Below are 27592 nucleotides of genomic sequence, written 5' to 3'. Positions count from 1 at the left end.
GTTGCATTACTTCAACTTGGTTTAGTGTGAAAGTCAATGGAGCTGCTAATCGGTTTTTTAAGGGAGCTAGTGGGCTGAGGCAGGGAGATCCTCTATCTCCATTTATATTTGTTATGAGCATGGAAATACTGTCTAGATTGTTGAGGGTGATACATAGATAGAAGCAGGTTACTTACCATCCAAAATGTGGCAAAATAGGGCTCAATCACCTTATCTTTGCAGATGATTTAATGATATTTGTTCGGGGTGATACTCCTTCTGTCCAAGCTGTTACTGATTCCCTGTACACCTTTGCTAGCATGTCTGGGTTGAAAGCTAACCCTGATAAGACAAGTATCTACATGGGAGGGATTAGAGAAGATGTCAAGCAGGCCATTCTAAGAAACACAGGGTTTATTGAAGGAGTTTTCCCTTTCAGATATTTGGGAGTCCTACTAAATAAAAGAAAATTGAACAAAACTATGTTTGCTGATTTATTAAATAAAATTCAGAAAGCAATGAGTTACTGGGCTACACACAGGCTCTCCTATGTAGGGAGAATAACCTTGATAAACACTGTCATTTTTGGTTTGGAGCAATACTGGTGTGCTACCTTATTGATTCCCAAATGAGTTATAAAGCTCATCAACAAATTTTGCATACAATTCCTTTGGCAATCTGAAGAAGGGACTAGGAAACTCATAATGAAGAATTGGACATTCTGTTGTTTTCCACACCATGAGGGAGGTTTCAATATAAAAGAAATCTTGGCTTGGAACAAAAGTATATTATGCAAATGGATATGGGCGATAGATAGTTCATCAAATAGTACATGGACTAAATGGAATCTAGCCTACAATATCAAAGCACATACTTTCTGGGATATGCAGATTAAACCATACCATTCAGAAAGCTGGAGGAGCATTCTGTCTGTAAGAAATGAACTGATCACAAAGGCAGGAGGAGTTGAGTTACCTAGTTCCCTTCTGAACAGTTGTGTAAAGGCAGGAAAGTTACAACTACGCCTGTTGTATGATAATTTCAGAGATAAGGGAGCAAGGCTACCATGGACGAAAGGGGTTTGGATTAGAGTTGTCCTTCCCAAGCATAGTTTTATCATGGTTTTAGCTATGCAGAGGAAATTAGCTACAATTGATAACTTGAGCATGAAGGGATTTTGTTTAGTGAATCGTTGTATACTCTGCAAGGCTCATTGTGAAACGCATAAGCACTTGTTCTTTCAGTGTCACTTTGCTGCTAGTGTTTGGAAAAATGTGTTGGCCTGGTTGGAACTATACAATAGAACTGAGGACTTGAGCAAAGAATTACGTTGGCTGGCTGGTAGAAGGGTAAGGAAGTATTGGAAAGCATCTTGGTTTTCTAGTTGTTTGGGGGCTACTGTATATTGCATATGGGAGGAAAGAAATGCACGTATTTTCAAAGAAGTTGAACGCACGATTGATTATGTTACTAAACAAATTCAATTCTTTGTAAGTACTAGGTTATTATTTGTAACTCACCCGTCTTATGAGGATGAGATAGTTGGGATTCTAAATTGAGTAGTCTAATTATTGGTTATATCTTTGTGAGATCCGACCTCTTTATTTCCTTAATGGATGAATAATACGGCTTGCCATTCTTGCAAAAAAAAAATATATAAATTTCTAGAGAATGGCTTAGGGACCTGTTGTTGTAATAGAAAGCTTGTTTGTCTCATCATGTGTTTGTTAGTATTCTATTTATGCATTAGAAAAATATTTCTTCTTCTTTTTCTAATGGGGGAAGTATGATGACCAATAATACTATTTCACAATCCTTGAATAATTTGTCAGATGTTGTTGCAACTCTAAGCTGCTTTTAAAGAGAAATCATGCATTTACGTATGGTGATTTTGTTGTCTATATCGGGGAAGTTGATTATGACTTGAGTGAAATAGTTAAGATTATAACCTATAAACAAGGTATTTATTTTGTGCAAGCAGATAAATCATAAGGAGGTTATATATGTGATGAGATGCAATCGATAAGATACATAATAAAGTTTAGGAGTTAATTGTCACTCAAGTGGGTTTTGTTTTTTGTTTTTTTTTATCCAGTTGGGTGTAAAGTGAATCTTTAAAATAAAGATTGATTATAAAGGTTATTAAGAAACCTAAGGTTATATTTGTGATAAAGGGTTATACTAAAAGAGAAAATGTGAATTTCAATAAAATAGTTTCACCTATTATTTCAAAGGTTTTTTAGGTCTTTCACTATTCATGATTTAAAGTTATACTAAAATGGATATTCTCATTGTTCTGTTTTGAATGATTTTGTTGAGAAAGTTCAAGAACATATGGTATATAAATTGAAGGAATCAATTTATGAATTGAAACAAGGTTTTTGTCGGTGGTATATGAAGTTTTATAAGTTTGTGAAGTTTAATGTACTTGTTGAAATGTTAATGATATTTGCATATATTACAAGATCAGTGGGAGGATATTGAATTGATATTCCTCATTCTTTATGTTGATGCTATTTTACTTGGTAGTAATGATCTTGGTTTGTTGCATGACACAAAAGCAAATCTTTTCATTGTCTTCGACATGAACGATTTGGGGGAAGAATGTTTTGTGCTTGGTAGTGCTTGGTATTAAGATTGAGTGTGACATGTCTAACAGAATGTTAGCTAGGATTATCTTAAGGGAGAAATAATGTTGAATAACCTGGTGTAACTCTCATATCTAAAAGTGACAATTTAAGTAAGAATGAATGTCGTCCTTAAAGTATACTTGATGAGAACACTATGTAGGAGATTCTTTATGATAGTGTTGTTTATAATTTGTTGTATACTGAAGTGTGTATTAGACCTTCGAGGCTGTGTTTGATGATATGAAATCCGGTATAGGATTTGTTTTTATGTTAGCTGGTGGTGTTATCTCTTGAAAGAATATGTCTAGTTGTCTACCTCTGTTATGGAGGCAAAGATTACAGCCTGTTATACATCCACTCATCATGTCAAGAAATTGAGAGATTACATTTATACCTTTATGGTCATTCTTCATATCACACAAGCTATCACTATTAGTTGTGATACTAGGGATTTAGTCTTATGCACTAAGAAGAATGTAAAATCTGGCAAATCGAAGTGGTTTTATTTGAAGATTCATAAAGTCGGAAATTGGGTCAAAGAGATGATTGCAGACTCGTTGACTAAAAGACTCAGGTCTATTGAGTTATTAAAAGCATGTTGAAAATATGAATCTTGTAATTTCTTTTGATGTACTGAATTAGTGGGAGTTGTAGTTAAGATATTTTAGTACTTAAGGTACTGTATGATTCCGGTAATAAGGTTGATGTTCAATTCTCACTAAATGTATGCATGTTAAATATAAGCTTAATGCATGTATGATTATTGTTATAGTTCAGTTCCTGTCTCGTTAAGAGATGTTGTACATTAAAGTTTTTCCCATTTAGTGGGTGGATTTATCCTGAAATGGATGTTGGCTGTTGAGCCATTGCTAGTTGTGGTGTATTTGCCTATTAGTGGGTGGAGTTATCCTTTAATGGATGTTGGTTGTTTAGTCATTGCCTGTTTTGGTATCTTTACCCTTTATTGGGTGCTTTAATCTCTAATGATTATAAACATACCTTAAGTGATCTTTACCTTTTAAGGTAATTAAGGGCAATAATTCTTCAGAAGTGGGTCTTGTTTGAGACTGTGACCGAATGTGGTTAAGCATGCTCATATTAAAGTTTGGATCTATTATGCTAAAACCACACTACACTTTGTCACACTTGGGACTTATGTCGGTAAGTTTTTGGTGTTGTGATCATGGAAGGTCTTGTATGACTTAATTGTACTATGTCCGGTATGGTTCACATTAAATTACTTATTAGACCGAGTTCTGTAGACTGAGATGTTTTTATGGCCATGTTGTTCAACCCGAGAGTCGTTTTACAAAATAAAGGTTTTCGAAATATTTTCGTAAAATAAAACTTCTTTTAATAAAACCAACAAATGTCGCCCAAGTGGGAGAATGTTGGATTTGGACTTTCATTAGTCGGTTTTCTTATTTATGAAAACGGGTTGAATGTGACCGGTAAAGCTCAGTACAGTTATATGATCCATTGGGCCTAGGTCTGTCTCAGTCAGTACAGTTAAGTACATAGTGTGATGGTACTGATAAGTGTAGGGCATGTTTATTATACAGTGTGCAGCCTGATGGGGGGGCCCAAATACAGTTCTATTATGGCTAGGTCTCTCTTCCTGTCTAGAATACCTCTAACCTATATAAATAGGTTATTGGGTTGACATGCCCCATTGATTGTCAACATAAGGAAAACCTAGAAGAGGGAGGAGAAGATCCTAGTATACTAATCATCTGATTACTTATTATTATTATACGCTCCAGACGATCTGACTATTACTTCCGCTAAAGGTATGAACCTTATACAATGATCCTTATAATTTATCTTACAACTCTTCCTTCACCTTCGGAAAAACTAAATGTCATTTAGTTTAAGGCTCTCTTTGGTAAATGACATATTGGCCAAATTTCAGCATATTGGGGAGGTTTAGCATGTTTGACTTACGAATATGCTATTTAGAGCGTTTGGTTAATGGAATATTGGTGTAACACCCGCGAATTTCACATTTTGACATTTAAAATTTATTAAACCGTTTGATTGCTTTATTTTATATTTTTGAATTATTCTTTTTTTCGGTAAAAATGTAAGTATATTAATAAAGCAACGTAACCATATACAGCAATATGTGCTATCGTTTAACGGACTCGTACACAACATGCCACACCCAGCCCAATACACCATAGCCCTAAACCGAGCCCAAATAAACAAAACAAAATTAGGAGAAAGTCAACCAACAAAACAAATCATAAAAGGATAAGACAACAAATCCCAGAAAATCCCCAATTTAGAACCCTAAAAAATCACGAATCATCATCTTCATCATCGATCCAGGAGAACTCTTATCATTCCTCCATCTCTCAGGTTGCCATTTTTCTTTGCAGACAAGAACCGAGCCTTTAATATAAGAATATTTTTGAATTATTCAATTTAATTAATTTTATTTCAAATACGATTTTTATAAAAGTAATACATAAAAGCTCATTTATATAAAAATACGTATTATTAAATTATATTTTTAAGACATAATTTATATATATACGTATTTTTGGTCGGACAATAGTTGTGACAGTAATAATAATAATTTATCATCTTAACTTCCGTCTAGCTATAGACCGTCACATTTCCAATTGTGAGACTAATCTTTTCTCGACCTATCTCATACCGACAACACACCACTTACCTTTTTCACCTAACTAGTCTAATAATTATCCACTCATACACTCACCCTACACACTACATTTATATATTATTATTATCATTATATATTATTATTATATATTATTATTATTATTATCATTATTATTATTATTATTATTATTATTATATAATGGTATTGTTGAGATTAACCGAGTCCCACCACCTGCACAGTCCCCTTCTTCTTCTTTTTTCGAAAGCACAACAACAACAACAACAACAAACAATACGACGCACTACTACAAATACAGGCTATAACAACGGTCAAAAACCGTTGTTATATAAAAAAGTGGACGTTGTTAAAGCGTCCGTTGTAAAAGGTTTTAACAACGGTTGGTTTTCTTAAGGAAACCGTTGTTAAAAATATTAACAACGGTTTTAAGTATAAAAACCCGTTGTGGAAAGTGTGACTCGATTTTGGGGGGAAAGTTATAACAACGGGTTTTTTATAAATAACCGTTGTTGTTTGTTCTTAAAAAATAAAAAATAAAAATTAAATTAAATATTACTAGATGCATGCATAATTACGGCCCGTTATAATTCCGATGCATCCATTATTACTGCCATCACTGTGCATATGAACGGACAATATGGAATGAGAAGGGTTAGTAATAAGATTTGAAGCAGCATTGAGAGATATGATGATGATTATGGCACAACTTCCTAACATATATATTAATTAAAAAAACAATTCAACCCACACATTGCTTAGTATAAATACATGCATTATCTCAACTAACATTTCCATTATCTCAATATATATACATCTCCAAACCCTAACTGCTAAAACAAACTCCAAATAAATTAACCCTACTTAATCTTTCAAAACAAACTCCAAACTCCAACAAAATGAATGATATCATCCTTAAGACTCTTACTATGATCGAGAACAACAACAATTTCATCCGCCGGTTGCTCCATATTGAGGAAAGTTTCAGGAGCTACCTTGTGGATGCTCGATCCGTACTGAAGGATGCAAAGAAGATGGCTTGACGGAGCAGCAGCAGTTGCAGCTATATGACGATATAGCAACTGCTGAACGGAACCTCCAAATAGCCAAGGAGGAGAGGACGGATATGATAGAGGAGAATAAGATCCTCTATGAAAATATAAGAATTGCATTTTTATTAATGTAATTTTTTTTTTAATTTATGTATTTATAAATATATATATATATATATAAATATATATATATATATATATATATATATATATATTATGTTTATCTTGCTTCTTCATCTTGCTTCTTCTTTGTTTTACTAGCTAATTATGCGAACAATACTTAAAGAAATAACATAATGGTCGATAAAAACACATACATGCAAATGAAATAATTAGAAAAAGAAAATAATGACGATAAAACTAACAGTGACGGCGAGATTTACCTGATAATTACAGAACATAAGAGATGATGAAATCAACAGTGACGGCGAGAAGATAAAGCGACGATGAGAAAGAGAGAAAGAGACGATGAGAAAGTGTGTGTTTTGTGTTTGTGTTTGTCTGCTGTGTTTGTGTATTAAGGTTTGTGTTTTGTGGCTGCAGCAGACTTGTGTTTGTGTGGTTTATAGTATGGAAGGTATTAACAACGGTTATTAAACAACAACCGTTGTCAAATATGTTTTAACAACGGTTGTAAAAAATAACCGTTGTCAAATAAGTTTTAACAACGGTTGTAAAAAACACCCGTTGTCAAATATGTTTTAACAACGGGTTTCAAAAGTAACCGTTGTGATTACTTTTTACTAACTTTGCGCCAATTTTGCGCCAAATTATTAACAACGGTTCCGCATGTGTTACCCGTTGTTAAAACTAATAACAACGATTTTTATAACCATACCCGTTGTAATTCATTTTAGTAAAATTCGCGCCATACATTCTACAATGTCTATTGTGATTTTCGTGAATAATCGTTGTTAAAGGGGCGTTGTAGTTGCCTGGATTTGTAGTAGTGTCGACAGAGCTCCGTACTCCATTTTCGTCCCTTTCAAACCCAGATTTCTCCTCCAATTCTCAACCTTTTCCTATAATTTTTGCACCATTAGCTTCCTATTTCCTTCCTCATTCTTTTAAGGTAAGAAAGTTTCGGTTTTGGTTAAGTTTTGAAAATGGCATCTTATGACAAACCCGGTTTTATGACTCAAACAACTCGTTTTTCCTCCTTTTAGTTGAAGACCTTGAAGACTGAAGAAAGGCTCATGATTTTGGAAGCTTTTACTCGGGAATTCGAGAGCTAAGGTAACGGTGATAGGTTACTCGACAATGTGTCGATATTTCGCCCTTTCTACTCTATTTCCACTTTTATTTGTCGTAAAGTTTAGCCATTTATATCTCTTATATGCGTGTTTGAATATGCGAATTTTGTGGTCATTGTTACATGGCTATTTGGGTGTTTTCGTAGTCTGTTTTCCCTTGGTGAAAGCGGGTATGGAATGTTGTTTTGAGTACAGTTTTCGTCTCAAAAGGACGGGTGTTTGTAGCTTCTTTTCCTGGTTTTGGTCGAGCTTGGTGATGGTTAATTATGGTGGATATTCGCGTTTTGAGTCGTGCATACTTCCGTCTGAACTACACCTTCGAAATCTGTTTTCATTCGAGTGGAACGGACTGTTGGAAAATATTGTGATTGAAAATTATTTAATGTGTTTTAATATTTGAGAAAATATATTAAATATAGTTTATTAAGATATTTATCCTTCATTATTCTTATGAGTTATGAAAAAGATTTATATGGTCAATGGTCCTTATTTTGGTGGATTTATGAATATTAAAGGTTATTGTTAATGTTGCATTTTAATGCTCAGAGATTATTCCTTCCTAAATCTAAATCTTGCAACGTACATGTCAATAAGTTGGTAATTGGTTAGCACTAATTATTCGGCTAATCAATGTGAGTTAATGGGGTGTATTTATGTTGGTGTTTACGTAAGCTTTGTGCAACGTTAGAGCATAATACATATTACCCATATATTTAAGCCTTGGTGCTTTGTTTTTGGTATGTGGAAAAATAACAAATGGTTTTATTCAAGGCATAAAACTAGAGTTTGATATTACACAGAACTATCTTATTATTTATATTATTTTACGAGAGAATTTTTCTTATAAATGATTTTATCTTAAAAATATTATTGAGCATCGGGTGATCGTCGGTTCTGGGGCTCCACTTGCTGCTACCGAAGAAGTCCAACGGGTTGTCGTATCTTGGGAGAGGAACGCACTATTTGGTAACCAGTGCAGTGGAGGCGTTATCTCTCTTAGGAAAGCGCCTAGCGCGATTCGACCCAGGCTATATCTTTCTTCTCTACTCTATTTTATATTATTGTTCTTTTATTTACGTCATTTATATTATTGTATATTGTTGTAATATTATTTACGGTAATATTGCTCCACTTTTTCTAACACGGACTGCTAGGTTCCGGGATTGAAACCGAGACAGGGGGAGTCCGTGAGCCCTGTTTTGGGCGTGTTTTCTGGGCAGGTTTTGAGACGAGTACTTGTCGAGACTGGGAGACGGGTTGTATGCGTTTTAGGACCGTTTTGAGTTGCTTTGTGCGAGTGGTCCGTATAATACTATTTTGGGAATGCTTTCGAATCTGTTTAGGATGGATAGATGGGTGTTTGTCTTGGGACAGTTGAAATGGAAGGGTTTGGGTTGTGTTTGGGACGGGTATGTGGAGTGGCGAGGTTGTATTGACTCGGGTGCTGGAGCCGTTTTGCAGGCTGCTGGTAGCCGCATAATGGCATTTGAGTGGACTGTATTGGGCGGTCTTAGGACGATATTTATGTTTCGAAATGGGTTATGTTGGTTTTAGTAAGTGTGAACCATTAAATTCCATCTTGTTTATGCTCGATAATCCTGTGTCAAATAGCTCTTTATGGACCGTGATGGATACGATTTTGGTGGCCGACGTGGTTGGTCGGTGACTGGTCGTGAGCCGGTGGTGCAGCCGCGGTTGGTAACTCGTGTCAGTGGACACGGTTGATGAGTCTTCTACTCACCTTCTCTTCTTCCTTGTTTTGTTGTAACAAGGTTTGTTTTTGTTATTAAAAGATAGGCTCACTATTCCTCTTTTGTTGGGCTAACTATTCCTCTTTTGTTGGGCTTATCATGCTTTGCCTACCGGGCTCACCTTATTTTATCTATTGGATTGGTATGCTCTTTGTGGTTGGACTTACATGCTCTCCTTTTGTTACGCTTGTGTGCCTTTGGTTTGGTCAACCCATTATCATGAGAATGTCTAAAAATGACCCACTTGAGTCGGTTCCATTTTATTCCGTAAATTCATTTAACGTAAATTATTCATTAGCGCATGTTATATTTTATTTAACCGGCATGTTAAATTATAAAAATGGGGTATTTATTAATATAATACAAGTATGAGATATTTATTATAAGTACTTGTAAGAATCATATTCTTGATAATGTCTTGTATTGTCCGGATGTGAGAGTCTTGGTCCTATCGGATACTAGAGGTGAGCTATAAGCCCTCTAGTTGCGATATGATCGTCGGGATTAATGTTCTCACCCATACTTAGGGTAAGATGCAAGCCATAAGTATGAATGTGACATTAGTGATTCCGTGATTTATGACATTCTATCGTGTTTATATTTGCATGATCCTTCTTACTCTTATTGTGACTCAAGTGTGACGTTTTACATTGTGTGACGACTTGACATTACTTATTTACCCCTTTCGGACATTTGGTTACGAGTGTTTGCCATGTTTCAGGATTGGGTTATCTTTCCTCTTTTGGACCTTTGGTTAAGGGTGTGTGCCATGTTTCCGAATTAGGATATCCTTCCGCCTTTCTTCGGACCTTTGGTTACGAGTGTGTGCAATGTTTCCGATTAGAGGTTACTCGACCTTTGGTTATGAGTGTGTGCCATGTTTCGAGTCTTGGATACGATTGGTGTATCGTATGTCGAATCGGGTGACGTTCATCCCAAGAGTCTGGATCCAGGTTTAGACTAGGACTGTATTATGATCGTCGTCCTACCAGGAGGTTGGAGTCTAGGATGTAGTCTTGTGTTTAGTATCTCGGACATGCTTTAGAGGTAGCCTCTGAAACGGATACTCCGTCTACACTTTGTGTTGGTCTTACACTTGTGAGTAGTGTCAATATGAGTTGGTTGACTTGATTATTCTATTTCCTTGATTGCATGTTTATTCTAACGTATCATGCCTATTCCATTAAGAAAGTATTATGCATATCTCATCATGATTATCAATTATATTCTCTTGTTCTTTATTGTTCATATATGATGCATGATCAATATGTTTAATTAAGTGGTTGTTTACTTGCATTTCGACATATTGTGGCTGGGAGAACCTTGAGTTACTCCCCACTAACTGTGGCGTTCATGTTTACATGAATGACAGGTTGTGAAGATGCTTACGTTGGGAAGACGTGTGGGCTAGCGAGAACTAAACCCTTGGACCTTAGTTTGCTAGTTTAGAAACCCTAATTTGTTTATTCGTGGGATATCTTTTCCCCGCTTTCTAGACTTGGGTTGTAATAACCTAAGTTTGCCGATTTTTGTATTTGTTTCATTTCATTAGTGGTTCCCGCATGTTAATCTCTAACTAGTAATAAAAAGTTTTTAAAATCTCATAAATTTCCACTTTAATTCATTAGTTATGTTTTCCGCGTTATCGCGGGGTGTCACAATTGGCCCTGTTTGGCAAACGGCATCAGCAGATTCAAAATAGTAGAAAATTTTAACAGAATACGGTTAGCAGATTTTAGTAGCATGTTTGACTATCAAATTAAATTAGCAGATTAAGAAAGAGTGTTTGGTAATTAACAGATTATAGGATAATTAGAATGATTTTATGAATAAATTAAATATGCTAAATTGTTCATACAATGGTCCTGTTTGGTAAATAACAGATTAATTTCAGCATAAACATATTATAAAAGCAGATAGCATAATTAATTTGAGTGTTTGCTAATTGACAGTTTACAATTAGTAGATTGTTAATTTTCTTTGTAAAATGTAATAAAGTTTACTATTTTACAATATGCTAACCAATATGCATGCTGGGGTAAGCAGCATATTGTAAAACAACATATTGACCACAAATATACTATTTCAATACGTTGTTCACCAAACACTAAAATTAGCATATTGATTGGTCAAACATGCTACAACCCTTTTTTTTGCAGCCCTTGAATATGCTAAAAATCGGCCAATATGCCGTTTACCAAACACCCCAATATGCTGCTAATAGCAGCATATTCAAAAATAGTAGATTCTGGCCAATATGCTATTAGAATACGCCGTTTACCAAACACATGAAAATGGTAGATTGATGAGTCAACCTACTAATTAGGCCGGAATCTACTAATTTTACTCAATATGTTGTTTACCAAACATAGTCATTGAAATAGTATATTGCGGTCCAATATGCTATTTTGCAATATGCTGCTCCTACCAGCATATTGGATTAGCGGATTAGAAAGAAAATAAATTGTCTTCTTTACCCTTTAAAGAATCACAAATTCTCATTTGTGACGGCCGATATCCGTCACAAGCTTGTGACGAGTCAAATAAAACACATATGGGAGGATAAAGACAAGTCATTTGTGATTCTCTATGCATTCTACTTTTTGTCGTATCTACCCATGTGGGTGATACTTGACCCGTCACAGATATATCCATCACAAGTGAGACCTATTGTTAAAGAATACTAACCTTCATTTTATATATTTAATAAATAAATTGTTCATGTCCTTGTTTGTCATTTTACAAAGGACCTAAACAATCTGCTAATCTAAAATTGTCAATTACCAAACACCTCTAAAACAATTCTACTAAATAAATCTGCTAGTCAAACCTGCTAAATCATCATGTTAGTCAAATATGCTTTATAAATCTGCTTCTGCCAATATTAATCCGCTATTTACCAAACAATGCCTTAGCCAAATTACCTTAAAGGCTTGCTTGGTTGCCAGTTGCCACCATAAAAAAACGAGAGAATTGGAAAATCCCATGATTTGGAAAAATGAGCGATGTTTGGTTATCCCAAATCACGGAATCTCTTTTTTTCCCATCAATTGCCAACTCCTCCATAATGGAGGATACGTTGCCCTAGATAATTGGAAACTCCCGTGTCAATTCAACTCCCGAATGCCAACCAAACGAATTTTGCGCAATTCGTATGTCCAATTCATATATTTTGTAAAGTTATGGAAAATTAATTTTCGTACGACAACTAAACGAGACCTAAGAAGAACACACCAAAAAAAGTAACGATCTTTCCCTAATCATTGTCGAAAAATCAACCCTCTCAGCCTAGATTAACCACGACATAGAAGTATACACAAAAAAAATATTTATTTAAATAAAATGACTTCTAAAAGAACATAAATAGTTTATTTTAATTTAATTGACTCAGTCTTGTATAAAATAATTTTATCGCGAAAGTAGTAATTGACCCCCATAACTTTGCCTAATCGTGAGATTAAGCCCCTCAAGTTTTAATTGGAGTGATTAGGCCCCTTAACTTAGATACAAAGTGAAATCAACCCCCTACCCAAATCTCATGAGAAATTGATATCTCATAGCACAAATACAAATATTTAACCTACTACATAATAAAATTACGGAAAATAATACAAATAACAGAATTATAATATTATTTAGAAAAAAAAATCATATCTTGGAGAAACTGCTGAAAATTTAGAAGATAAAATGAAAATTCTAAAACCTCTGAAAAAAATTCTCTCTCTCTCTCTCTCTCTCTCTCTCTCTCTCTCTCTCTCTCTCTCTCTCTCTCTCTCTCTCTCTCTCTCTCTCTACTATTCCTAATTAAGAGAGTCCTATTTGAAGATGTGAGTCCATAAGTCCTCCTATAGACCATTAGATGAAAAAAATGGGTGGCTGAGATTGGAACAAAAAAAATGGTGATTAATAAGATGTTTTAGCTCTCTCTCTCTCTCTACTATTCCTAATTAATCACTAATTCCTCACTAATTTAATATATATACCTCATTTTCTCTCTCTCTCTCTCTACCTCACTTTTCCCTCATTTTACACTCTGAAAACCTAAAAAAATCACCTCCCAAATAAACCTCCATCCCAAATAAACCTAAAAAAATCACCTCTCATAAAACCCAAAAAATAACCTCCCTCCCACCCTCCCACCCCGACACCCCAGCCACCACACGCACACGACCCACCACAACGCCACCCCACGACCCACCACAACGCCACCCCACCCTCCCACCCCGACATCCCAGCCACCACACGCACACGACCCACCACAACCTCACCAACCCAACCCCACCTAACCTCACAGCCACCTCCCTCCCGCAACTACCCACACAACAACCACGACTCCCACGGCCACCACCCACCCACCCCCGTGGCCACCGTCACCCACCCCCACACGCCTCCTCTTCTCCCCTGCCGCTTCCACCCACACCACAACCACGACCCACAACCCGACACCATCCTACCACCACGGTACCCCGCGACCGCCACCCACTACCGCCATGCAACCCACCACCGCACAACACGACCCCATATCTCCCAGATCCGAGCCACCACAGCCGACCCATCACCACCATTGCTCCCACTACCGCCATCTCAAGCCACCCCACAACTTTCCTCCTTTTTTTTTTTCAGATCTGGACACCACCACTCGTCCGCCGCCTCTCCTTGTCGAATGTCGCCTCCCTTGTCCTCATTTCTCTTGTTTTTTTTTGTGTCATCCGTAGTGGGTGAGGTGTCGTGGGGTGGTGGCAACACCACACTCCTCCTCTACCGTGTTCTTTTTGTTCTCTTTTTTTTCTGTTCCAAAATTCCAGATCTGTTATTTCTCTTTGTTCTTTTTTTTTTCTTCTTCTTCTACTAAACTCACGTATCCTGTTTCTCTTTATTTTTATTTTTTTTCCTTCTTCTTCTTCTAAATTCACGTGTTCCTCCTCCCTCTCTTGTTTTTGTTTTTGTTTTTTTTTTTAAATTTTTTTGTTTTTTCCAGATTATATTTGGTGGTGTTATTATAAATTATATTTTGATTTTAATATTAAATCTACTTAATATGAAATATTTTCTTTATATTTTTTTTCTTAGTTCTTATTTTTATTTTGTGAGATATTTTTATTTTAGTTTTAGATCTACTAAATAGATCTAAAATTATTTGTTGATTTTAATCTTAGATATATTTAAAATATAGTCTTTTTTTTAAGGTATTACACTTTTTCCATTAAAATTACACTTTTTTTATTTTAAAATTACACTTTTTTCTATTAAAGTTACACTAAAGTTATATTTTTCTCTATTATTAAAGTTACACTTTTCTTTATTAAAATTACACTTTTTTCTATTAAAATTACACTTTTTTCTGTTAAAATTACACTTTGTTCTGTTAAAGTTACACTTTTCTCCATTAAAATTACACATTTTTCTGTTAAAATTTCTCTTTTCTCCATTAAAATTGCATTTTTTTCTGTTAAAATTACACTTTTATTTGTTGTTAGAATTACACTTTTTTCTGTTAAAATTACACTTTTCTCCATTAAAATTACACTTTTTTTCTGTTAAAATTATACTTTTTTCTACTAGAATAACACTTTTTTCGGCTAAAATTACACTTTTTCTGCTAAAATTACACTTTTTGTTGTTGTTAGAATTACACTTTTTTCTATTAAAATTACACTTTTCTCCGCTAAAATTACACTTTTTTCTGTTAAAATTACACTTTTCTCCGCTAAAATTACACTTTTTCTCGTTAAAATTACACTTTTTCTCGCTAGAATAACACTTTTTCGGCTAAAATTACACTTTTTCTGCTAGAATTACACTTACTTCTATTGGACTAATGTTATACTCTCAATGGACTTGGTCATATTCTCATATTCTCATTGGACTAATGTTACACTCTCAATGGACTAAATTTACATTCTCAGTGGACTGAAATTATACTTTTCTGGACTAAAATTACACTTTTCTGGACTAAAATTACATTCTCTTTGACTAAAAATAACAATCTCATTGGACTGAAATTACACTTACCTGGACTAAAATAACATTTTTTGTCATTAAAATAACACTCGTAAAATGCTAAATTACAATAACTTGTGATAAAATTACAAAAATGCAAAATATTATTCGTTAAAATCACTCGGAAAAGATTGAAGTTAAACTTGTAAAACGCAAAATTCTCGAAAATATTCCTTAAAATTACACTTTTTGCTGTTAGAATTACACTCGTAAAATCCTAAAATATCGAAAACTTGTCTCGAAAAAAAAATGAAAAAACCGAACCAGGAAAAATGTTAACAAAATTTTCACAAACTTTGAAGTATAAGACAAAAGGTGGTGTTAATTGTGTATGATAATGAATTAGTGAATGTATTACTAAAACTAGAGAGAGAAGTAAATTAATTAGTGTTAAGTGTGTTTCTTGCTTTCAATCTCAACCTTCCACCATGCATAATCCAAGGGTTGTGGGAGGGACTTATGGACTCAAAAGATATATATATATATATATATATATATATATCCCAAAATCTGATTATATTTTAGGTTAAGTATTTATTTTTTAGTATGAGATATTCAATTTCTCATGATATTTTGGATAAGGGGTTGGATTACACCTTTTTGTCAAACTAATGGGGCTTAATTACACTTTTTGTCAAACTAATGGGGCTTAATTACTCCATTTGAAACTTGAGGGGCTTAATCTCACGATTAGACAAAGTTATGAGGATCAACTGCTACTTTCGCCATAATCCTACACTTATACTTATAAAACGGATCAAAACACAACTTTATTAGAGAGGATAAACAAAAGTAAATACCGGGCCTTATTCTTTTGGACTGAAACTATTTGAATTGAACTCAATGGAGCTGAACTTAATTGAGCTAAAATAAGAGTTAATTTGTGAAGAAAAAAGCTGAACTAAACTGGATGAAGTTGAACTAAACTGGACTGAATTGAGCTGAATTGAGCTAAAATAAGCTGAAATTAAGTCCAAAATAACAGGACCTAAAACCATTCTTTTTTTACGATAAATTTGCATAAAATTGCCTTATACACATTTGTCATATGAATTTCTGAACAATATAAATCCTTAATTTTTTGTTTGGATGGGAGGAAGTAGGTGTTTGGTTGACATCATTGGAATGAAATGTTTGGTTGGAGTATTTGAGAATGGAGTTAAATACCCAATGGATTGTAACTCCTTTCAACCCCTTGAAATCTCATACTCATCTCCTCTTCATGGATTCAAACTCTATACCTTTATGTTTATTTTTCCAATGAACCAGACAAGTTTGAAAAGATATGGGTTAGAACCCATACTTCCCTAGTTTCTCATTCCAATCCATTCCATTCCTAAGCAGTAAATCAAACACCCCATATAAGTGGTAATGGGAGACATACGCTTTTTTGGGACCATGCTTGGGTGGATGGTACTCGCCTTTCTGATTTCAATATAGCACCGATACCAGAATCTATGCTTGGGGATACGGTAAGTGATATGTGGTGTGAACAAAACGGTTGGAAATAGGACCGTTTCGCAGATTTGCTACCGCAGGTTCAACTTCAAAGAATAGCTTCTATATCTCTTATTAATGACCCAGATTTAGAAGACACTCTCTATTGGAAAGATACGATCTCGGGTAAATTTTCTATTAAATCAGCCTTAGGTTTTCTTAAGGAATTGGATACTACAGACGAATCGGAATCTATCATTTGGAGAACTATATGGCGTCTTCCAGTCCAACAACGTATTTGTATGTTCCTTTGGTTAGCTGTTCATGGTCGTTTAATGGTTAATGTGAACCGTGTCAAACGGAATATGGGTGATAATCCCATGTGCCCTCGGTTTGTTGATAATGAAGAAACGACGGAACATCTCTTGCGCTCTTGCCTTATATCTTGTCAGATATGGGACTTGGTTGGTATACCTCCCTATAATAATTTTTTCTACACTTCTCCTTTCTCTGAGTGGCTCTCTAAATGTGCTACTAATGATGTAAAAACTACCACTGAGGATTGGCCGATTTATTTCGCTGTCACATTGATGTGACCATAATTAGAGCATATTTAGTCCCCGAATTAGCCTTGTTCCCATGCTTTTTAGTGCATATTTGGGTCATTTATTGTCTTTAGTTCTTTGTTTTGCATTTTCTTTGAGGTTTTGTGTCCTTGGTAGGAAAGGAGTGCAAACCTTGCATTTTCATGGCAAAACGAGACTAAATTGATTGAATTCAATGACCAAGCATCAAGGAGAGACAAGATTAGAAGACCTTTGTACATACTATAGTAGATGGCCAATGATGAGAAAAGATCCTTGCATCCCCGAGGAAATCCCCAAGGATTTTATGAAGAAAAGGGAAGAAAAGAAGAAGAAAAGTGATTGTCCAGCAATCCGTGCGGATTGTCCTGAAGACGCCCGTCCTCCACCTCCACAATCCGAGCGTCTTCACTCCAAGACGCCCGGGCAGCAACCCCAGAAGACGCTTGTCTTCTCCCAAAGACGTCCGGGCAACAACTCACGAATCCGTCCGTCCCGTGCCTAAAACGCACGGATTCCAAGGCAGCACAACTTCGTTTCTTCAAGCTTCAAGAAAGATGTCCATCCTTCCAAAAATACCGGCGTTTTCCTAAGTAGGGACTTAATCGTCATTTAAGCCCTTAGTTAACCCTAATTCCTACACCTAATCCCCACTATAAATACCCCATTAGTCTAATTAGAAGAGCATGTACTTCTTAGCAATCTCTAGTATAGTTAATATCAATCAAATCTCTCTTTAATATTGTAATCAACAATTAATCAAGTTTTAATACAAGTTTTATTTCCTTAATCTCTCTTTTGTTCATCCTTTATTTTGGGTAATTGAAGATTATTTGGGTTATTATTGGGAGATTGACAACCTCTCAATCAAGCATCAAGTACTTCTTTTATTCTTTGCTTTATTATTGGAATCATTAGTAGGTATAATTCTCTTAATCCCTTTTTAATTATTGCTAATTACTTTCATTTGTTCATCATGTTTCACTTTGTTGGTATGATTGACAACCTTGCTAGCATGTTCAACATGATAATGAGTGAGTAGTTCCATAGCTAGGGTTAATGGGTAATTAGGGGAAACCAACATGGGAAATGATTCATGCTTAAATTAATATGCTTTCATGGTTTATTTGCTTGCTTGTTATGATCTCAACTCATGCACATGTTATGTTTGATGAAATGCGAGTCTATGAATCCTTGCATTTTTTACCCATCACCTATCTTTTCAATGAGACTTGTAAGACATAAACCAACTCGAGTCTCATTAGACCATGCATGTTGTTGAGTAGGGAAGACTAAGTTGACTTGTAGGTGTTGTACAATCTAATCGATTCGGCTCCGGGACCCAAACTTTCCTAGAATTGTAAGATATAACCCAACTCAATCCATCACAACAATAATTGCTTGCGTATAATTTGAGAACATGTTTGTATGATCAATTCTCATGAATCCCCTATGACCTCATGATACCCTAGTGCTTTTTATCAATTGTTTACAACCCTTTTCAATTCATCTTACTTGTTTACTTTCATTATATTTAGTTTAGTGACCTTCTACAACAACCCAAATTGTGACACCCCTAAGACACCACTAGTTGCAATAGAAATCTCATCTCAATTCCCGTTCCTTGGGATCCGACCTTTACTTGCCTCTTTACTAATTGTAGAGTTGTTTGTGAAGTTATAAATTGTGTTTTGGTCTAGGTGCTCATAACGACAAGTTACCGAAAAGATTTAGTCCGACCAAAAATGGCGCCGTTGCCGGGGACGGTGTTAACTTGATTTAGATTTTCTTATATTGTTATTAGTTGTGTCTTTCTTTACCTTGGGGAAGTAAAACTCCTCAAGGTTTGTTCTAATTGTTTTCGAGTTGTTTGATATTTTGCATGTCTAGAAGGTCACAAGGTGACTTGTTACCCTTTGATCGTGAAATTGAAAGAACTTTGACAACCAATAGAAGACTTGCTAGGAGAAATTTGAGAGGTATTGGTGAGGTTGTAGATATTCAACCAACTATTGAGTTCATCAACCCTTTTGCAAGAGAAGGTGAGGAGAACCCAACACAAAATACAACACAAAATCAACCCACAATGCCTAAGTTTTCATCACATTCCGTACCCACCGAGGAGAACCTACCCAATGGTACTCCCACACCACAACATCTAACCGGAAATTTCATTGCCAAATCCGCATTTATCCAATTAGTCGAAAGAAGCCAATTTGGGGGGATGCCTAGTGAAGACCATCACTCTCATATGGAGGCTTTTTGTGACTATTGTGATGCGATTTCTCAAACCGGTGTAACTCAAGACCAAATTCGATGGGTCTTATTTCCTTTTTCTCTAATTGGCACCGCGAAACAATGGTTGAAGAGCCTTGATAAGGCCACTCTCGGAATTGATTCTTGGAAGAAATTGGCTCTAGCTTTCTACAAAAAGTTCTACCCACCGGAAAAGACTAACATGCTAAGAGCTCAAATTATGGGTTTTAAGCAAAGGGATGAAGATATTTGTATGAAGCTTGGGAGCGGTTCAAGGGAATTTGTCGCTCATGTCCTCACCATGGACTTAGCGAGTGGTTCTTGGTACAACAATTTTGAAACGGTCTATATGAAGATTCAAGGAACATTCTCAACATGGGATCAAATGGAATGTTCACCGAAGTTGATGACAATCAAACTTGGAACAAAATTGAGGAAATGGCGGTCCATAACTCACAATATAGTAGACCTCGCAAGGAACATTCAATTGGGTGCTCAACTTAGTGCTCACATTGATACCATCAATTTGAAGTTTGAAAATGCTATGGCTAGACTTGAAGAAGCCTCAAAATCACCAAAGCATCATGTTAATGCCACGACGGCATCTTCATCAATCCCAAGTGGGATATGTGAGAATTGTGGAACTTTGGGACATGACCCAAGTGAATGTAGGGGAACAAATGAACAAGTGAATGCTTTCCAAGCATACAAGAGTGGTACCCCTTATTCCAACTATTACAATGAAAACACCAAATTCCATCCAAATCTCTCATACAAAAGCCAAAATGTTCAAAACCCTCAAACAACATACACCCCACCTCCCATGAGAAACCAAAATCAAAGACCCTTTTACAACCAAAATCAAGGTTACCAAAATCAATCTCCATACAATCAACAAAATGAACAAGGTTTTGATGTTCAAAAAGCGGTCCTTTAAATGCAAAAGAATCAACAAGAGTTTTTCACTCAAATGCAAAAGGATAGTCAAGCAAAGGAAACCACCATCAACAACATCCTAGCTCACACAAAAATGTTGGAAACCCAATTGACTCAACTAGCATCTTCAAGCTCACAAAGACAAAAGGGGCAATAACCACCTCAAAGTAATCCCCCAAGACATGAAACGGTTAGTGCCATTCACTTGAGAAGTGGTACAAGGTATGAAGCACCGAAGAAGCAAGTTGAGGATAAAGTTGTGGAAGCTAATGACAAGGAAGAAATTGTGCAAAACTCCAAGGATGGAGAACCATCAAAAGAAGAAATCTCAAAGAAAAATGAAGACAAGGTCAAGGAGAAGGAGCCCATTGTGATTAGACTTCCTTTTCCAAGTCGTCAAGCCAAGCCCAAATTTGATGACCAACTTGGAAAATTTATGGAAATTATGAAGAATTAGGAAGTCTCAATTCCTTTCACGGAATTAATCAATCATGTGCCGGTCTATGCGAAATACATGAAAGACATCCTCACACCGAAGAAGTCGATCCGGAAGCTTGAGGCTATCGCCTTCACTAAGGTGAGTAGTGCAATACTTCAAGGGAGTTCACCTCCAAAACTCAAGGATCCGGGAAGCTTCTCAATACCGTGTACCATTGGCGACACCACGATCAACAAAGCCTTATGTGATCTAGGGGCTAGTGTGAGTGTTATGCCGTACTCGGTGAGTAAAAAGTTGGGGATGGGAGAGCTTAAATGCACCAATATCACACTCCAAATGGCCGATAGATCGACGAAGACACCATTAGGGATATGGGAAGATGTTCCGTGCATTTAATTGGGAAATTTTTCATCCCGGTGGACTTTGTCATTGTTGATATGGAAGAAGACTCCAACATTCAAATCATTCTAGGAAGACCTTTCTTACACACCGCGGGTGCAGTGATTGATGTGAAACATGGAGAGCTCACTCTAGAAGTGGGAGATGAGAGTATAACTTTCAATCTTGACAAGACTATGAGAGCTCCCCGTTTGTATGAACCATGTTTTATGATTGATCATTATAGCCGGAAGGATGATAGGAAGAAGTCGGAACTCTAATGGAAGAAGAGAATTGAAGATGCTCCATTCAAAGAGCAAGTGAATTGTAACAAAGAGAGCTTGAAAACCTCACCAAAGTCAAGCAATGAAGAAGATGGCCCCATTGGCCAAAACGTGATAATGAGAGAGTTGTCTCTATCAACTCAAGAGATATTTAGTGATCAAGTAGATGAAGTTTGTGGTCTTTGGGACGATGAGTTTGAAGGGATTTTCAATTCCTATATTGGTAATGCTATCGATCAAGACCGACAACAAGGGCAAAGATCTATTGAAGATCTTTATCATGACAATGAACAAGCTTTTGATTACTTCTTCAAGGTTTTGAGCAACATCAACAACACCTTGGACATGCCCCCATGACATCTCACAAGGATGAGAGTTTGGTGGAGTCCTCCCTAAACCACCATTTGTAAATATTTCTAACTCCCTAACTCGCGTTTTAATTCTTATATTGCATTTTTGTCATTTTTGGATTTTTATGCCTTGATCAAGATAACTATCATGTTTGAGAGAAGTGAGGGAGGGACTAATGATTTCAATTGATGTGTAGTGCTTTAGTCTAGTGTGGGGATAGCAATTGTCTAGGCTATCCATGCCTTAGTAGTGTCCCCACAATGAAGAACACGAGATTTTAAAGAATGAAAAATGACAAGGGATATGCAAGTACACGGATGGAACTGAATCTAGGAAAAAGGGCAAGAATCTGAGCGTTTTCAAGAGAATCCGCCCGTCTTCAGGCAACCCGAGCGACTTGGTCCGAATCCGCCCGTCCTTCATGAGCTGAATTTTTGAAATTTTGGGACTGTTAGCAAATCCGGGCGTCCTGCAAAAGAATCCGCCCGTCCTCAAAAAGACGCCCGTCCTGCAAGAAAAGACGCCTGTCTTTTTGGCTGATAAAAACAAGAAAATTCCCTGGAAAGGAATCTGCCCGTCTTCACCGAAAGACGCCCGTCCCGCAGCTGAACAATCCGAGCGTCTTTGCTCAAAGCCGCCCGTCTTTAGGCGAGGATTTCTCAACCTGAACGCATGTAATCCGGGCGTCCCGAAGGAAAGCCGCCCGTCTTCCCCCTGCATTTCAAAATTTTCGGGTCCTTTATAAACCCCCTCCCACATTCATTTATTCATTCCTTCATTCAAAACACTACCCATAAACCCCAATACTCAAAACCCTCATCCTCTCCATCACAAAAACAAGATTTCCTCAACCACATTCATCAAAATCAAACCAAAACATCCTTCTAACAAAAATTAATCACTCCTCTTTCAACAAAAATCAAACTAAGCACCAAAATTTTCAACCTTTGAGTCGATTTTTGAATTTATAAAGGCAAAGCCTTTCATCTTAAAATCGATTTGGGTACACTTGGAAATTGAATATTTTCACTCTTTTCTTGGTTCAAGCATCAATGACAAGGACAAAAGGAGCAACAAAGGCACCAAAGGCAAAGGCACTCTCAACAAGACAAAAAAGTCTTCAAGCAAAGAAAGCCTCATTGGCTATGGTGGTAGCTAGATCAAACTTGGAAGTGCAACAAGAACAACCTCCCTTGGAAGCAACTACTTCTACTACTCCGAAAATTGCTCAACTTTCGAACTATCCGGAGGTAATTTTCATTTCCAAATCCCATAGGGAAACTTTTGCCAAGTTTGCTAGAAAATCCTTTCTATCCACCAAATTTATTTGTGAAGGTGCCTTAGATAAGTTGGGTGTCCTTGAGCAAACTAGAGCCTTCATTAAAGCCATGGGGTTGGAAAAATTGTTTGCAACAAAAGAATTGACATACTCCTTCCTTACCTTAGAATTCTTGAGTTCTTTGAAAGTTACAAAGGTAGAGACCATGGAAAACATCGAGTTCCGCCTAGATAATGTTAGTAGGCGCATATCCTTTGAGGAAATGAGTAAAGCTTTGGGTCTTGATGATTCACATAGTTATTTCAATAATGTTGGCAAGTATGACCCCGCTCCTCTTTGGGAGGCGATTTTCGGAAGGAAATTTGAGAACTGTCATGCTAGTCGCGCTCTATTAGTCCACCATCCGGGCATTAGAGTGTGGTACAAGGTCATAGGGAACACCATCATTGCAAGAAAAGACACCAACCACTTTACCAAGCTCGATTTTGTTCTTCTTGAGTCGGTCTTAAACATTGGAAGGGAATTCACCAAGCCTTTCAACTCTCTAAGGCTTTTGGTGGATAGATGGCTAAATGTTGATTGTGGGAAGCAAGGCACTACCGTTATTGTGAATGGAGGTCTAGTCACTCTTTTGGCTAAATACTTTGATCCGAACTTCAACAAGGATAGCAAGTATGTGGCGAAAAAGGGTGGTCATCTCATTGATATTGATACTATGATAAACAAATACAAGTGGGTCTCTCATAACCCTCTTGACACCAAGTATGGGTGGCTCACTAGTGAGGCTATATCTTTTACTTTGCCTTCGAAGATTTGTCGTTTAAGTGCCCATCGGACCAACTATCTCCTTCCCCTCTCAAAAGAAGCCGAATACATTATCCGACAACAATGGGATGAAATTGAAATGCCCTCCTCTTCCATTGTCACACCACCCTATACTTTCAAGTACCAAGAGTTCAAACCCGAAGGTGTTGAAGCAAGTAAAGATTATATGACTCTTCTTATGCAAGAGATGCACAAGCAAGCTTTTAAGGATCGGGAAGATGCTTACTTAGCCCAATATCCACCCCTCCTTCATTTAGCTAGGTAAGGACTCCTTGATCCTTCATGTCCTTTGCCTAGTTGGGCGGATAAGGAAGTCTTCTTTTCGAGTGCATCTAGGGATGAAAGTCCGGGTGACGATGAGGTTGTCGGTGTTGCGGTTGATAATAGCATTCATGAAGAGGCTAGTGAAGAAGAAGAGGATGATGAACAAAGTGAACAAGAAAGTGAAGAGGGAAGTGGTGATGATTCCACTTCTATTGAGGAAGATGATGATAGTGATGATATGATGGAAGATTAGCAAGCTTTGGAGGCTCCTACCCTCTTGAGGTTTGTTTACTTCTTTGTTTTATTTATTTATCTTGATCATGATTGGAGTAGTCCTAGCAACATAGAGGACTAACACCTCGGCCCCATTAAGGTGTTCTTATTTTATTGTTCCCACTTTTGAAAATCCAAAATGACAAATTTAGTTTCATGCATTGCATTGTGTGTGCATGAACTACACCCAACCTTAGGACATTAGCAATAATGTCTAACTCGGTTTGGGGAAGTACATACATACACAACTGGAGGTAATCTAAATTATCCTCTCCGTCATAAACAAAAATCATGCATCATGTAGTGTAGATTAGTGTAGCTTGCATTTAGTTTAGAATTCATGCATCATACTTGCATGATTTCCCATCATTTTGGCCATTGAGTACAATGCCCATATTAGTGTGGGGATGGGGAATTCTAACTTAACTTCTATTCAAAAATCCAAAAAAAATTGAAAATTTCAAAAAAACCATAAAAATGTGAAAAATTGAAAAACCAAAAACATGTTCATTTCCTTTGTAGTGTAGTCGTGTATATATTATTGTATATATTGTGTTTGTTTTACCCTTGTTCACATTGATCGACTACGCCACATCCGAGACATGAGGATATTGAAAACCGCATGATATGATCTTTCCAATCTCCTTTTTCCTCTTTATGTTAATGACTATGTGGCTTTATTTTGATTGATGCGGTACAACAATGTGAACCTAGAACTTGCATTTAGTTTATATGGCATATTAGTTGGTAGAATCATTTGCATTAGGATATTTATATGTTAGTTGCATCATGGCATGTAGTTGCATGTTAGAAAAATTTTGCGAAACCATCTACTTGGGAAGCTTGACAAGTGTATATAGGCCCTAGTAGATGCTTTTTCTTCTTAAGACTTTGCTTGTTAGAATACTTGTGAAACACCCTATGATGTGTCATGCTAGTATCCTTTGACCCATGGTTTAAGGCCTAGTCAAGAGTACCTTGTGGTGTGATAACTCCTTGGCTACCGTTTATTCCAAGGTGATCCTTGAAACCATGCATCCATCTATCCATCATCCATGTTCTACCATATTTTTGTCATCAAAGGGAATGAGCACAAAAAGAAATCAATTTGAGTTCAATGAAATGAAAAGTGAAAGAAAGTTTGCAAAAAAAAAATGCATCAAATGAAAAAATGAGCAAAAATAGAACTCCTAAAACTTCAAATATAAGCCACCTTCACTACATATGAGGTGACTTTGAAAATGTTCAAAAGAAATGCAAAGAAAGTTGTCAAGTGTTGAAATGCCAAAAATCAAAAGAAATGGCAAGAAAGTGTTCTCAAATGTTATATGCCACAAGAAATTGGGGGGAAAAACAAAAATGAAAGCAAACTCCCAAAGTGAAACTCAAATATCTATTGATCCCTTTATCCACCATATCCATTTTTGTGCATGGTCGAGAGGGGACGACCCTTCTTCTTGTTTAGGCAAGAAGGGGAATTCCGCGATCCTCCAGTGTTTCTAACACCATAGGGAGTTTACTCTTGACAAAAGCATTTAACGATTGAGGACAAAGGTACCCTAGCTTGACACAACTTGGAGGTGATTTATCGGTATCCTTCTAGGCTTAGTAGTTTGAAAAAATTGCATCTATGAAGGAGTGTGTACCCTTGAATTGCTTCCCTTGTAGATAATTTCCGCCACTTAGATGAGAAAAGTGGCTATTCTTTTGTAGATGCATCCATTATTTGATTTTATGTGCTTAACGTTTGGATGTGTCGCCATTTTGGCAAGACCCACCTTGCCTTGCAAGAAGGCATCATACCTCATGGTTGTCTTGTTGTGAGTTGAAGGGGCGGAGTGAGACCCGCTAATTGTCTCATGTCGGCTATGTTATTAGGTTAGTTTAAAATAATGGTCCTAGTTTTTGTCACCTCTTTACTCGGGACGAGCAAAGGTTCGGTTTAGGGATATTTGATGTGACCATAATTAGAGCATATTTAGTCCCCGAATTAGCCTTGTTCTCATCCTTTTTAGTGCATATTTGGGTCATTTATTGTTTTTAGTTCTTTGTTTTGCATTTTCTTTGAGGTTTTGTGTCTTTGGTAGGAAAGGAGTGCAAACCTTGCATTTTCATGGCAAAACGAGACTAAATTGATTGAATTCAATGACCAAGCATCAAGGAGAGACAAGATTAGAAGGCCTTTGTACATACTATAGTAGATGGCCAATGATGAGAAAAGATCCTTGCATCCCCGAGGAAATCCCCAAGGATTTTATGAAGAAAAGGGAAGAAAAGAAGAAGAAAAGTGATTGTCCAGCAATCCGTGCGGATTGTCCTGAAGACGCCCGTCCTCCACCTCCACAATCCGAGCGTCTTCACTCCAAGACGCCCGGCAAAGAACCCCAGGAAGACGCTCGTCTTCTCCCAAAGACGCCCGGCAACAACTCACGAATCCGCCGTCCCGTGCCTAAGACGCACGGATTCAAGGCAAAGATAACCGTTTCTTCAAGCTTCAAGAAAGATGTCCATCCTTCCAAAAATACCGGCGTTTTCCTAAGTAGGGACTTAATCGTCATTTAAGCCCTTAGTTAACCCTAATTCCTACACCTAATCCCCACTATAAATACCCCATTAGTCTAATTAGAAGAGCATGTACTTCTTAGCAATCTCTAGTATAGTTAATATCAATCAAATCTCTCTTTAATATTGTAATCAACACTTAATCAAGTTTTAATACAAGTTTTATTTCCTTAATCTCTCTTTTGTTCATCCTTTATTTTGGGTAATTGAAGATTATTTGGGTTATTATTGGGAGATTGACAACCTCTCAATCAAGCATCAAGTACTTCTTTATTCTTTGCTTTATTATTGGAATAATTAGTAGGTATAATTCTCTTAATCCCTTTTTAATTATTGCTAATTACTTTCATTTGTTCATCATGTTTCACTTTGTTGGTATGATTGACAACCTTGCTAGCATGTTCAACATGATAAT

The 27592-nt window shown here is 36.5% G+C and overlaps 1 protein-coding gene and 1 non-coding gene across 2 annotated transcripts; one reads left to right on the top strand and one right to left on the bottom strand.

Annotated features, from left to right (window-relative positions):
* The first annotated feature begins 683 nt into the window (after positions 1 to 683).
* LOC141594995 (uncharacterized) lies at positions 684 to 1538 on the top strand. The gene has a single exon (XM_074414973.1). The coding sequence runs from the start codon at positions 684 to 686 to the stop codon at positions 1536 to 1538; it is 855 nt and encodes a 284-aa protein (XP_074271074.1).
* Positions 1539 to 19788: 18250 nt separating this feature from the next.
* Positions 19789 to 19894, bottom strand: LOC141597748 (small nucleolar RNA R71). Its single transcript, XR_012522967.1, has one exon. It is a non-coding gene; the product is annotated as a small nucleolar RNA R71 (small nucleolar RNA).
* Positions 19895 to 27592: the final 7698 nt, after the last annotated feature.

The sequence above is a fragment of the Silene latifolia genome, chromosome 8, assembly GCF_048544455.1.
Source record: "Silene latifolia isolate original U9 population chromosome 8, ASM4854445v1, whole genome shotgun sequence".
Classification (NCBI taxonomy): Eukaryota; Viridiplantae; Streptophyta; class Magnoliopsida; order Caryophyllales; family Caryophyllaceae; genus Silene; species Silene latifolia.
The sequence above is the reverse complement of the archived record's forward strand: the minus strand, read 5'-3'. Positions and strand labels throughout refer to the sequence as shown.

Bases quoted from the DNA above. Each gene is read 5' to 3' on its own strand.
- LOC141594995 (XM_074414973.1), top strand. From the start codon at position 684: ATGAAGAATTGGACATTCTGTTGTTTTCCACACCATGAGGGAGGTTTC.